The sequence below is a fragment of the Hirundo rustica genome, chromosome 5, assembly GCF_015227805.2.
Source record: "Hirundo rustica isolate bHirRus1 chromosome 5, bHirRus1.pri.v3, whole genome shotgun sequence".
NCBI lineage: Eukaryota > Metazoa > Chordata > Aves > Passeriformes > Hirundinidae > Hirundo > Hirundo rustica.
Window position 1 is genome coordinate 32,210,549 of NC_053454.1, and position 12,562 is coordinate 32,223,110.

At 39.6% G+C, this 12,562-nt stretch overlaps 1 protein-coding gene across 9 annotated transcripts; it reads left to right on the plus strand.

Annotated features, from left to right (window-relative positions):
• Positions 1-3: 3 nt before the first annotated feature.
• Positions 4-12,264, plus strand: CASP3 (caspase 3). Of its 9 annotated transcripts, none has more exons than XM_040065835.2 (9): positions 56-114; positions 3,564-3,646; positions 4,214-4,347; positions 5,433-5,525; positions 6,332-6,456; positions 6,965-7,093; positions 8,979-9,154; positions 9,651-9,768; positions 10,853-12,264. In XM_040065835.2, the coding sequence occupies exons 4-9, from the start codon at positions 5,452-5,454 to the stop codon at positions 11,077-11,079; spliced, it is 849 nt and encodes a 282-aa protein (XP_039921769.1). In that variant the 5' UTR covers positions 56-114; positions 3,564-3,646; positions 4,214-4,347; positions 5,433-5,451; the 3' UTR covers positions 11,080-12,264. The 9 variants fall into 9 exon arrangements, with proteins under 9 accessions (XP_039921771.1, XP_039921773.1, XP_039921769.1 ...); XM_058420833.1 differs by having other exon boundaries at positions 4,248-4,347; XM_040065838.2 differs by having other exon boundaries at positions 3,564-3,642.
• The last annotated feature ends 298 nt before the right edge of the window (positions 12,265-12,562 follow it).

Genomic DNA, 12,562 nt, shown 5'->3' on the forward strand with positions numbered 1-12,562 from the left:
CGGGGCCGGGCAGTGCCGGGCCTCTCTGCGCGCCCAGCAGCGCTTAGCGGAGCCACGCTCGGGAAAACGCGGCTCGGAGCGCGGCGCTGGCGGAGCGAGCGGGCGGCGAAGCCGGTGGGTGGCGGCGGTACCAGGTTGCGGCGGTGCCGGGATGCGGGCGCGGCGGCGGCGGGACCGAACAAAGCGAGGAGGGGTGGACGAGGCTGTGGCTCCCCAGGTCCGCGTGGCCGCTCGCATCTCTCCCGAGGGAAGTCGGCTGCGGGAGCAGGAGGGGAGCCGCGTTTCGCCCGGGGCGGGCCCGGCTGAGGGCGCCGCCGCCCCGGCTGCCCGCGGGGCTCCCGGCCCGCAGGCCCGGCGGTCGGTCGGTCGGTCGGTCGGTGGTGGGGGCGGAGGAGCCCCCGGCCTGGCCCGCGGTGCCAGCCCGGCGCCCGCCGCTTCCCCGTGCCCGGGGGCAGAGCGCGGGGCCTCGGGTATTAGCTTTCCAGCAGCTTAGGGTAGCTAGTTTGTTCCCTTTCAGCCTGTCTTTGAGGAGAAGCTGCCCAAAGAGAGAGCAGAAGGAAGAGAAAAAAAATTAAAAAGGCTCTTTAATTCTGAGCTGCTCTCTGGTGACCCCTCGGTAGACCATTAACGAACCGGAAACGCGGGGTCAGAATCTGTATTTGGTTCTTCCAAAACAAAGCGTGTTAAACCTCGTCTGTACTGACGAAACGCATGCTTGGCACTGTGACTGACTTTTGATAGCATGTAAAAGGCCCTGCCTGAGCTGTGTTGCGTCCTGTTCCCTGCTGGGCTGAAGGATAGGGCTGGCCATCTATAGTCTTTTACCCTGTAACTTACAGTTCTCTCCTTCAGGTACCTGCTTGCCAGGTGGTCCGTTTCAAACTAACGCACCGTGCTCTTAATGTTAAGGAACGTGGTATGGCTGTTGCTTATAGCACTGGTGATGTGATTAATAGGTGCAGGTGAATGAATAACTCAAGGGTCCCATCTACACCCGGAGTAATTTCAGCTGATTTTACAGATTCGTGCTGAGACCTAAAAGTCTTTGCTTTTGGAAGATCAGAATGCTGGCCCAATGTCGGGGCTTTCCAGCAGCTACATCCAGACCAGAAGTAACGGGAAGAGCTGTCTCAGTATGGGCCTGCTCTCATCTGTGGTAGCAGTATTTAGTAGGGCAATAGTGTCACAACAGAAAATGTAATGGTATATTTCAAATGTTTTTCGTTTTTTCGTATAGTCAGCTTCTATATTTTCCTTATTATATTATTAGTCAGATAATTATCCTTTAGCATTATACATGGCAGAGTGTAAAATTTTTCATTTGCATGTCTGCGTTAGTATCATGATATCTCATGTATATATTCATGTATGAAAAATAACTTCTTTGAATGCTTGACATTTTCTCTTGCGGTCATGTGAGGTGGAAAAGTGCCCTTTTCTAATCTTTAAGGGGAGTTTTACAGTACCACTGTCTGTTTTGAACATGTGTTTTAGCAATGCTACACTCACTGCTTTGTAGCAGCAGATACATACTAAGCATGTGTTGTCTCCTGTGGTTTGCGTATTTCAGGATCCAGTTAGTTACTAAAGACAGTTTAGTTATTTGCTTTCCCCTGTCTGAGCAGCTTTGTGTTATTTTTATCACTATACTATTCATTTCTCTTGTTGGTTTTCATTTCAAATACTGCTTTTAAAAGAAACCTGGTGGCTCTTATGGCAGTGGTGACACATGATGTCAATTTATTTTCATTAGGTCCAGGTAGAATAAGTAAATCCAGGCTGGAATGGAGTAAAAAGTTGGTTTGTTTATTTTTTCTTCCTATCAAAAGAAAAGCATTGGAACAACTGCATTTATGTAGGGGAAATATATTTTTACTCTTATTGCTGTACAGAGACACATTGGTCATTTTTAGTAGCTTGCAGAGCATAGCTTTGGGTATTTTTGAGCCTCTTTATTTCTGACTACTTAGTATATGTAAAGATTATTGTTGCATCATCTTTTTATTTTATGTCTCTGTCTCTCTTTTTTTTTTTTTAATTGTATTTTTTCAGCTACAATATTGTAAAATAAGCTTCCTAAAATCTACAGAATATATTTTGCTAGGTCATAAAAATGCCGTTGCTGTTTTCAAGAACGTTTCTTTTTTTATATTTCCTTACAGCTGAAACCTCGTTTTACCTAAGCTTTCAGTGAAAATAATACCAAAGAGCAGAATAAAAATTTGTAATACATTTTCAAGGCACTGCTGTGATTCCTTCCCCCCGCACCTCCCCCACCAGGATGAGATCATCCTCCACAGGGAGATGCATGGCATCACTGCATTACCTAAAGCAAGATGAGGCAATCCTTAGTGGCCTGTTAGGCTCAGCAGCATCCTCCGGAGAGCATTGCTGTTACCCTGACCGGTGCTTTGGAGCACAAAACACCCTGCTGGTTCAAAGGCGCGTTCCAGTGCCTAGCAACAAAAGAGCTATGTCTTTGTGGGTGTGTTTTGTTCTTTAAAGAAGTGCAGGTGACTGGGTGCTCAGGAATTGATGGATATTAAAAGTGAGTTACAGATTCTGTTCTGAAGATAAACCACGCGAATTTCAAATACTTAACGTGTTATAACCAGTTTCGCTAGACAATCCCTATAGCTTCTGTGAAGTCTCTCAGACAAGCTCCAATTGTTATGAAGTAGAGTGCAGGAAGCTCTGACACTTCATTAAACAATTGAAACTGGAGGATGTGAACTAGGCTTGCGGAGGCCTTAGTGAGAAATACTTTTATGATACGGTATTACAAGTTGTGTTTTACATTTTTCAGAAAGAAATTAATATAGCTTGTTGTAATTGTAGGTTCTGCTAGCTACTTCTTCTAATTTCATTGTTTATTTGGTGCTGGATCAACGACAGTGGTTTTAGAGCTTTAAGTTTTAAGGTCGCAAAAGGGTTAAGGAGATAAGTCTTACTGTAAAGTCACTTAAATGTTGAAGATCTCTCTTAGTGTTTGCATCCTGCCTTAACATTTGTGCTGTAAGAAGCATTCAGTGCTCGAAGCCAGCTGGGTCTGCAGTTTGCTCAGTTAAGCCTGCTGCTGTTGAGCAGTTTGGTTGGAGCACTCCTGATGGGAACCCAGGGCAACCTAATGAGCCACTTTCCCTCCCTTGTGATTCCAAGGGTTCATCTGTTGGCCAGAGAGTGTTAGCTTTCCCTGTACTTTGGCTGAGTCCTTCTCCAGGTGGCTGTTGGTAGGTGGCTCATCTGATAGACAGAAGCTGGCCACAGCTGATGTAAGTACATATTTATTAGTTTACACTCTCTCCTTCATGTACTTGCAGCACTGGCACTGCAGAGCTTCCCAGTGCCAAACAGCTGGGGTAAACACCTGGGATTTAGCAGAAGTTGATTTCTGTGCTCACATGGCTACACTGCTATCAGTACATCTGCTAGCTGGCTTTGATAATAGAATTGGCACATGATGCTGTGCTTTTTTTAATATGGTGTGGCTGTTTATTACTGTTGTCAGACAAAGAACAGATGGAGGAAGTTAACCATTTCCCTGTCTCTCTTATTAATCCCAGCAACACTGAAGGATTTGGGTTGTGCTGTTGCACATAGTTCTTCTCCAGGAGAATGAGCAGTATGAGTTGCATCAGAATGGTGGGTAGGTCTGCTTGGATGTTTCCCAATAAATTTTGCTCCACCTGAGAGCTCAGGAAAGCTGAGAACCAAAGCCAAGGATGATTGTAGTAGGGACAGTTGAAAAAGTCATAGGAACTCCTGAAGCTGGGCTGTGCTGGAGTAGGAGAACTTACAGCATCCTTGTCAATGAAAGCTGTTCTTTCCAATTGCTGGGGATCAGAAGCTCTGCTCCTCAGTTAGAGCTGGGTGCACATACCCGTTGTCACTGTAGAATAGACTTCGCTGGCAGTGCTAATGTTCCCTGCCGTAGGGTGTAGGGTTGGATCACTGTCATGCTATTTGGGTGCCCTTTGGAGTTGCTTGCCTTTCTTTTTCCACAGGGTACTTCTAATAAATTAGACTTTGAAGTTAGGATAAATGAATCCAGATCAAGGTGCTAAGCAGTCAAGTTCTGCATTGTAGATTTAGTTTGTACCCCATGATACTGTCTTTAAAGTAAATTTCTAAAACGTAATGATAAAAATGTATTTTAGACGTTTTATTTCTGAAATACCAAGCTTATTTTATACTTTGGTAATTTGATTATCAGGAAATTTTCTATTTTGCTGCATTGCATAATACAGTTGTCAAGTCTGGAATAATTTGCTGAAGAATAAGATTTAATTACATCAGTGCTCTGAAATAATAAAATAGCATTGAAGATCTTTTGAAGCCACTAAAAATGTAAGTAAATGTCTTCCTAGAAAGAAGTTAATAAAGAAGGTTATATGTAACCAAATTTGTGCTTCTGATGCATCAGTAATTGTTGTCACAAAAATGTGTGTTTGTGTCATACTAACAAGAGTATAGATACAAAGTTGAGACTTAATATAATAGTAATATCATTATGTAAGATGGCAAATGTAGTTTGCCCCAAAGAACTTAAGCCTTAAATAAGAGTCTTCATCGTATCTGACTAGCAAATCTTGCTACTCAGTCTGGTTATTTACACCTTCTTATTTACCATAAATATATCTGCTAAAGTAAGTTTTGTAAAATTCTTGCCATGCAGTGCTTTGTTTGGCCTTCTCGAGGTCTCGGAATGTCTAAGCATTTATTACTTTGTCCTGTCTGGTGGTTTAAATTTATGATGGATAATTGTTTTCTGAAACTTGAGTTTAAGGTAACTTTCGGTAGCGTGTTCCATGAGTACTCACAGAGTAACTGTGGAGGAGGTTTAATGCTTCTAAATTGATTTCTGATTTGGTAGCCATTATAATTTATTGGCCTGTGTTCTCATAAAAGTAAATAGCCCACAGCATAGGGTTCATTTCATCAACTGTTTTAAGTTATATTGTTGTGATTGTATTTTAGTACTATTGCAGTGGCCTTCACATACACCAGTTGAAATGGAATGCAGTGATGTTTCATTTGAAATGGAATGCAGAGAAATTACTCATTTGTCAAACTATTATGACCCAATTTCCAATCTACGTTAGTCTTTACACATATTTAATAACTTGTATTGCTTGATTTTGGTTCCTAATTTCTAATGCATGTGGGGACATTGCAATATTTCAAATGTTGTTTTTAATTTGTTTGTCTCTTACCTTGCTTTTGTAGGACTTTTCAATGATTTGGTCACAGGGATCTGCATACTTTTTCCCAGAGAAGGCAATAATTTAGAAAAATATTTCATATTCTTCTTTCAAATATAATACATGCAGTGATTAGTCAGAAATGCCTGCGCTTTTTTTTGCCTACTAATAGCCTAGGCTAAAGTTATTCTGTGAACTGTCATAATACCTCTATTTTCTTGTATTTTCAAGCTGATAATTGAAAGCAATAATGACAGACATAGGAGATGGACCACATTTGGGGAAGGATCTGGCAGATGCAAAATCTGTTCCAGGTTTTAAAGGGTAAGTGGTGTACCTTTGGTATAAGTCTTCCATTTGAGTCTGGTCAACAGTTTATGTCTAAAGGATTCTATTGGCACAATCAATCCTTTATATCAGTTAGCTAAGATTTTAAAGTTCAGCATGCTATCAATTACTTACCAGGAAGCTCTTGTGGTGGGGCATCTGTGCTTGAGGGGAGATCCTGGTGTGCAGCCTGCTGTATGTGCAGTGAGACAAGTGACTTACAGTCATACTTGCATATGAGCCATATTTTGGGATGGTGCATGCTCAGCCATCTCTTAGATGTCAAAGATGACTTAGGGCTCTTAGCTGTTGTGTTAGCCATCTCCCCAAAGTCCAGCTTCATCCAGGCATAGCCATCACACTGGTGACTATTGCTTATGCAGAAAAGGAGCATGTATCTGCCACATCTTTTTAGGCTTTGAATGTTTTCTTGTGAAAATTTAAAGATAATAGCTTTTGTTTAGTGTTCAGAACGGATTTGCTTTCTCAAAGCTAGCCTTTCCTCCAGGTACATAGATTTCGAAATATGATAGTAAAAAAGCCCAACTTGATTTCTTGTTGATACAGTAATTGACATTCTTAAGTTTTCACAGTTTTCATATTCCCCTGTGCAGCAGCATTGCAGTTTAAAACACTGTTCTTCCTTGGTTCTTTTAATTTCAAACTTGTTGCAAGTTCCACAGAAGGTTACTACAAATGCAACCTTACCAGTTTCATTGGGCTTGCTAAAATAGCCTATTACTGTCATTATTTTGAAAAGATATGAGAAATTAACTCCTAAGTTTTGTCTGGTTTCTATACAGAAAGAGCCTACCTGGTAGCAAGTCTATGGACTCTGGAATTCTGCCAGACTACAGCTACAGAATGGATTATCCAGAGATGGGGGAATGTGTAATAATAAACAATAAGAACTTCCACAGAGATACTGGTACCACTCACTTTTTTTTTTTTTTTTTTACTTTTTTTCCTTAATTTGGATAAATTAGTGTCATGTGTTACTTTTCAAAATTAAATATGCCGACCAGTTTTGATTGCACTCTAAAATTAAGTCATAGGTGTGATTAATTTCAGTCCATTCTTCCAAATATGCATGGAAGGAACACATTAGGGTATAGCAGTAAAGAGGAGGAAAAATGATCAGTGGTACAAGTCTGTCTTACCTTTTAGTCATGATTTCTATTTTGCAAATGAAATTCTTGTTATATCCTTAACTAGATAAGTAGATATAAAAATAAGATGCAGATAAATCTACAATACAGGTACAGAGGTTGGGAGGTGATATGCCAGTGTAGCAGTGCAATGTTTTCTCTGCTAGAATGGATCTGGAAAAATGGAAAATTTCAGGCTGATTCAGCTATAAACAAGAAAAGAATTTGGCTCAATCAGACCATGCCATCTATATAATATAAAAAATAACACATTTCTCTTATGTATAGGGATGTCGTCTCGTTCAGGTACAGATGCAGATGCCGCAAGTGTCAGAGAAGTTTTTATGAAGTTGGGATATAAAATAAAGATCAACAATGATCTTTCATGTAGAGACATTTTTAAACTATTGAAAAATGGTAAGTTGTTATACGTTTAGTGTGTGCATGAAGTCAACCACTGTTTCCAAATACAACTCTAGCCCTCACATCTCTTCTGTCTGGGTTCTTTTAGATGATATTTCACACCTTCTGGTGATTTATTGCTAAGGATGACATGTACATCATAGTTTCTATGTTTATTCATCTTAGCTGTCTCTCCATCTTTTGTGCCATGACTGTTGTCTCCGTGTCCTTTCTCATCTTCTAAAGAAGGATGGAAAAAAGGCTGAAACTTAAATGCAGACTGGTTTATATTCTGACCCTGGGATCACTGAAGCTCTGTGAGTTGGAAAGAAAACTGTTAGATTGGGTAGAGGGGTTCTGTGCTTAATGCTTAGTGGTGCGGCCCAAAGAGGGTTTCTGGTTGAGGGACCAGAACTCCAGGTGTGAGGCCTGAATTTTCTTTTGGATGATCAACTCACGCTTTCTTTAACTTGTGAAACAAAACCCCCTTCTCTCAAGTGAGAGCTTTATACTACTGTGTCCTGCTTTGTTTGGACTTGGCTACATCTAGAGGTGCCTGAAGATATCAGTAGCCCTGGAACACAGGCCATTCGAGTTAGCTGTTGGAAGGTTCCCTGCCATGACTGGGACTCATGCCCACCAGTGCTCTCCCAGACTGTCACAGGTCATACTGAAACAGTGAAAGTGTTCCAGTGATTATTCCTATCAGCAGTTAGCCTGCAGCAATCCTAGTCTTGGTTTTTGTTTTTGCTTGGTTTTTGTTGTTTTGGGGGTTTTTTGGAGGGTTTTTTTGGTGTTGTGTGGTTTGGGTTTTTTTTTTCTTATGATGAAAATGTTTGCTAACACAGATGTAGGTTCTTTAGTGCCAGTTAATGTTTATGCCAGAAAATGTTCCCAGGCATGCTTAATTCATTAGTATTGTTGCAGCTGTTGACAATAGCTGAAAATGTGACTCTTCTAAATGCAGTGCTTGTCCATAGATTGTAGAAATGCCTGAGTGTACATCACTTGAGTAAAGTTGAAACAATTCATTTCTTCCAGAACAGAAATTTAGTGTTTTGTTAAGCACTAAACAGTAAGACTTCAGATTTAGAGACTGTTTTCATTTTTTCATTTATGAACTCTTGTATCTTTTTGAGTTACCACTCATAATTTCTTTTGGATCCTTTTTTTTAACCTTGTTTGTATATTTTCATAAATTTGAAAAAATCATCTTGGTTCTCAAGTACATTTCCCACAATGTCAGGCAACAAAAGACTTTGGAGAGTATAAATTCTATGCTTTTGGTATACTACAAGATGAAAAAAAAAAGTATAAAACTACAAACCCTTTATATCAAGTTTAAATAACTAAGTACAAAATTAAGAGGATTCAAAAATCTTTGTAGACCTCACTACAGGTAAAAAATGAGAGAGAGAAGTGTACTGCTAGTACTGCAGGAGCAGCAATAACTGTCATGCTATGCTTAGTTCCCATGTAATCCAGGCAGTTGAAGCATCCCCAATTGGAAGAGAGGTAGGACTGCTCCATTCTTTCCCAAAACTCAAGACATTCCATCAGTCCAATCCCAGATCACAAGGCTGACCGCTATAGCATCAATGACGTGTGTCGTTCAGGTTTTGAGACACTGTGGGAATACCCTTTTTGTCTCAGAGTATTCCTGGCCTAGTTCTGTGCCTGTATCCTGCAATGGGTAGGGTTGGCCCTTGATGTGGGGTTTGCTCTGCCCAACCTCCTGAAGTAAAGTAGGCAAGCTGCTTCTGTTCAGAAGTGAAAACTCTTCGGAGGTTTCTAAACGTGCAAATTAGTTCTTAAAGACTTCCATGACACAGGAAGGATCAAATGTTCCACATTTTTAGAGAGTACAAGAAGTTAAGGTAATTCTCTTTTCTCTTTCAAGTTTCTGAAGAAGATCACAGCAAGCGAAGCAGTTTTGTTTGCGTGTTGCTAAGCCATGGCGACGAGGGATTGATCTATGGTACCGATGGGCCTCTTGAACTGAAAATACTAACAAGCCTTTTCCGAGGGGACAGGTGCAGAAGTTTAGCAGGAAAACCCAAACTCTTTTTCATTCAGGTGATGTACAGCTGAACAACACTCATCAAATCAGCCAGATAGTTTAAAAAAACACTATTTCCCACTAATTGTTAGTGCAAAAAGTTAATCCTTTCTAATATAGATTTGAATGTAATTACTTTCAGAGTAAGATTCTCTTCAGGTCCAAAGTGCCACGATTTTCCCTGTTAGGTAGGCTGTATTTGTAACAGCTGACATTGCATTAATTCTAATTTAATAAAATCTTAGGTAATATTTTAATGAGTTTCTGAGTGCACTTTTTAATGAGTATCTATCTTACCCAAACTGTGTAGTTAACTTAAATAAGTGTTGCTACTTTTCTTCTGAGTCTGTCTAATGGAAATGTGATGCATAAATTCTTGTTATTTTTGCAATTTTTTAATCATTGTATTATAATTTTTAAAACACAAAATACCTGTGCTTTTTAAATGATAATATAATAAACTGCCCTTATTTTTCTATTTTAATATCATTTTCCATTCTTTCTACCAAATAGGCTTGTAGAGGGACAGAATTAGATTCTGGTATTGAGACAGACAGTGGATCTGAAGAAACAACGTGTCAGAAAATCCCTGTAGAGGCAGACTTCCTGTATGCCTATTCTACAGCTCCAGGTGAGGGACTGTGTCCATGTCAGCCTGTACTCGTGCTATAAATTCCAGCTTGGAGTTGGACCCAGTCCAAGCCTGGGTGACTTCGCTTGTATGGAATGTCCCTTCGGTCACTTTGGGTCAGCTGTCCTGGTTGTGTCCCCTCACAGGATCTTGCCAGTCCCAGCCCCTTGGTGGGGGGAATGTTGGGGAGGCAGCGCTGCTCAGCAGTAGCCAAAGCACCGGGGTGTTCCCAGCACATTTCCAGCTACCAAGGCCAAGCACAGCACTGTGAGGGCTGCTATAGGAAAATGAGCTCCTGCTCAGCCAGACCCAATACTCTTTTTCATGGAAATATATATTTACTATATATATTTACTTCCCTCAATCACTTTTTAAATTTGACTTGTTTTCTTTTTGAGGTAGTTGCTGTTCTCAGTTCCTACAAAACCCCTACCCAACCCTGAATATCCTTCTCACTAGCAAACCCTCAAATGTTCATCTGCTGGAAATTCCGTTAATTGGAGTTGTGCAAATAATTCACAACAAAAGAAAAAGATACTGTTCTGAGAGAGCAGAACAATCAGATGTGCAGAAGTGGATGATAAGTACCAGCATATTATTTGTCTAGTGACTGTATTGCATCCTTAAGCAAAATTGGTAGTTGCAGAGCCCTTTATATGTCCTTTATATTTCCCCTTAGCAGAAGTAGGTTCAGTCTTTAATTCTGTACATACTTGTGAAACTAGTGACACTGAAACCCATTTTCTATCTGTACTGTCACTTCTTCTTTGTATTTGTGTACCCCATGAAAAGTAGTAAGTGATTAATGACTAAGATTACTGCAGCAGAAGATAATTTTCCTGCCTTTTGATTTCCTTCCTGCTTAAGGTTTTCATAGATTGTTAAAGATTACAGGATTAGAAAAAAAATTTAAATTGGAATTTGTGGAGATTATAAAATCTAAATGTTGTTGGTTGGTGGTTTTGGGTTTTTATTTTAAAACATTGATTGCTATTGGAAACAATGCATTGTTCTCCTAATTGCTGACCTGTCCTGTATCAAAGGCTGCTCCATCTGATCACTTTGACATTGCTCTCTTCCACAGGCTATTACTCCTGGAGGAATTCAGCTAAAGGCTCATGGTTTATTCAGTCACTGTGTGAAATGCTGCAGGAACATGCAAGGAAACTTGAACTCATGCAGATTTTAACTCGTGTCAATCGCAGAGTGGCAGAGTATGAGTCCTGCTCAACTCTACAAGATTTTCATGCAAAGAAACAGATTCCATGTATTGTCTCTATGCTCACCAAAGAATTTTATTTCCCTTCCTAAAATAATTTTTCTGTTCCTGTTTTTATCTGCATTTTATATGCAATATTAGTACAAAATACCACTTTTAAATCTGAATAACTGTTCACTACTGTGTGTGGCACAATGAAGTGTCTCAAAGTTAGATATATGTTGTTAGAAGTAAAACAGTATGGCTGTGTAGAAATGCAAAGCTGAGTAGCTGAAGCAGATTTGAAATTAGTGCTCTGAGTATCTCAAAAAATTAGGAAGGGGAGACTGAAGAAAGATCAAATCATTTATTGGAGCTTTTTGGTGCTACATTATTTCACTTTGCTGAAGGAGCAGAGGAAAGAAACCGTTCTTGTAACTAGTTTGATTTCATATCTTACAAAGACGTTTCAGAACATCATTGATGGTAATATGGATAGTAATGTCATCACACATTTCTTAACTCAAGTTCTTAAACTAACCTAAACAATTTTTACACTCCTGGGCATAAACTGTAGAAAACAGCCATTTCATATTTTTACATACAATTGTGAAGCATGTTTTGAATACAGTCAGTTTTTCCTGATAACTCCTGATAATTTAATAACTTTGTGTATGGAATATTAGATAAAACAATTATATCAACATGGCAGCTGTTTCAAAATAAATTTTGTATTCTGACCTTGAAGCTGAGTACCCAAGGGACCAGTCTTCCGAAATGTCTTTTCTGCAGCTCCCTAAGGGTGGAGCGGTTGGAACATATTTGGGGCTATAAGAAACAGTGCAAAAGGGAAGTCTGCATTCTGAACAGTCTGCTTTCCTCTTTTTAGCCTTAAATAAGAATGGGTTGGCTCTGTGTGTACCACGTGTAATCTGTGAGGAAACCTAGATTTGTGGTACTGGAGAAATTTCACTTCATAACGCTAATTCCACTGAACTAATTACAAACTTTAGCTAAAATATATTAACAAATAGTAAATTTATGTCTTGACTCTGAATTTTGTGACACAGAATTACAAAATTGCAAAAAATTTTTGCTGATGTTTCAACTTGTAACAGTCTTTTTAAGATCAGTGGAAGACAGAATATGAGATTTCTATACGTGCTTGCCAAACAAGACTTGAAACTCTTTTAAAATTGTGTAGCAAAAACAGTGTTGGAAAATTGATGTTCACTTCCAGAGGCATTTTGTACTTTTTTTTTTTTTTTTTTTTTTAAATTAAATGCTGTTTCCTAGATTGTATCATACTTTTCTATGTGTGTTATTTGTTTGGGATCTGATAGCTTTCACAGATTAATTTTAACTTATAATTATATCCTTTTTTCCTCAAATTAATGTTGTCCTTTTTTCTCCCTTACCGGCCTTACCACCTGCAATTGAAAAGAATCCACTTTGAAGCACTGTATGCCATTATATAGCCAGGAAGAGTAGTGACTGAGGCCTGGGAAATGCAGGTTCAAAAGGGATGCAGAGGAGGCAGTTTGAGACATTGTAGATGAGTTTCCTGATGACTGCCTGCTGGATAGGAGCAATCCT

Excerpts from the sequence above, each read along its gene's own strand:
- CASP3 (XM_040065837.2), top strand. The coding sequence starts at position 5,452 with ATGACAGACATAGGAGATGGACCACATTTGGGGAAGGATCTGGCAGAT. Across the intron at positions 5,526-6,331 it reads TCTGTTCCAGGTTTTAAAGG|AAAGAGCCTACCTGGTAGCA; the intron begins GTAAGTGGTGTA and ends GTTTCTATACAG. Across the intron at positions 7,094-8,978 it reads TTTTAAACTATTGAAAAATG|TTTCTGAAGAAGATCACAGC; the intron begins GTAAGTTGTTAT and ends TTCTCTTTCAAG.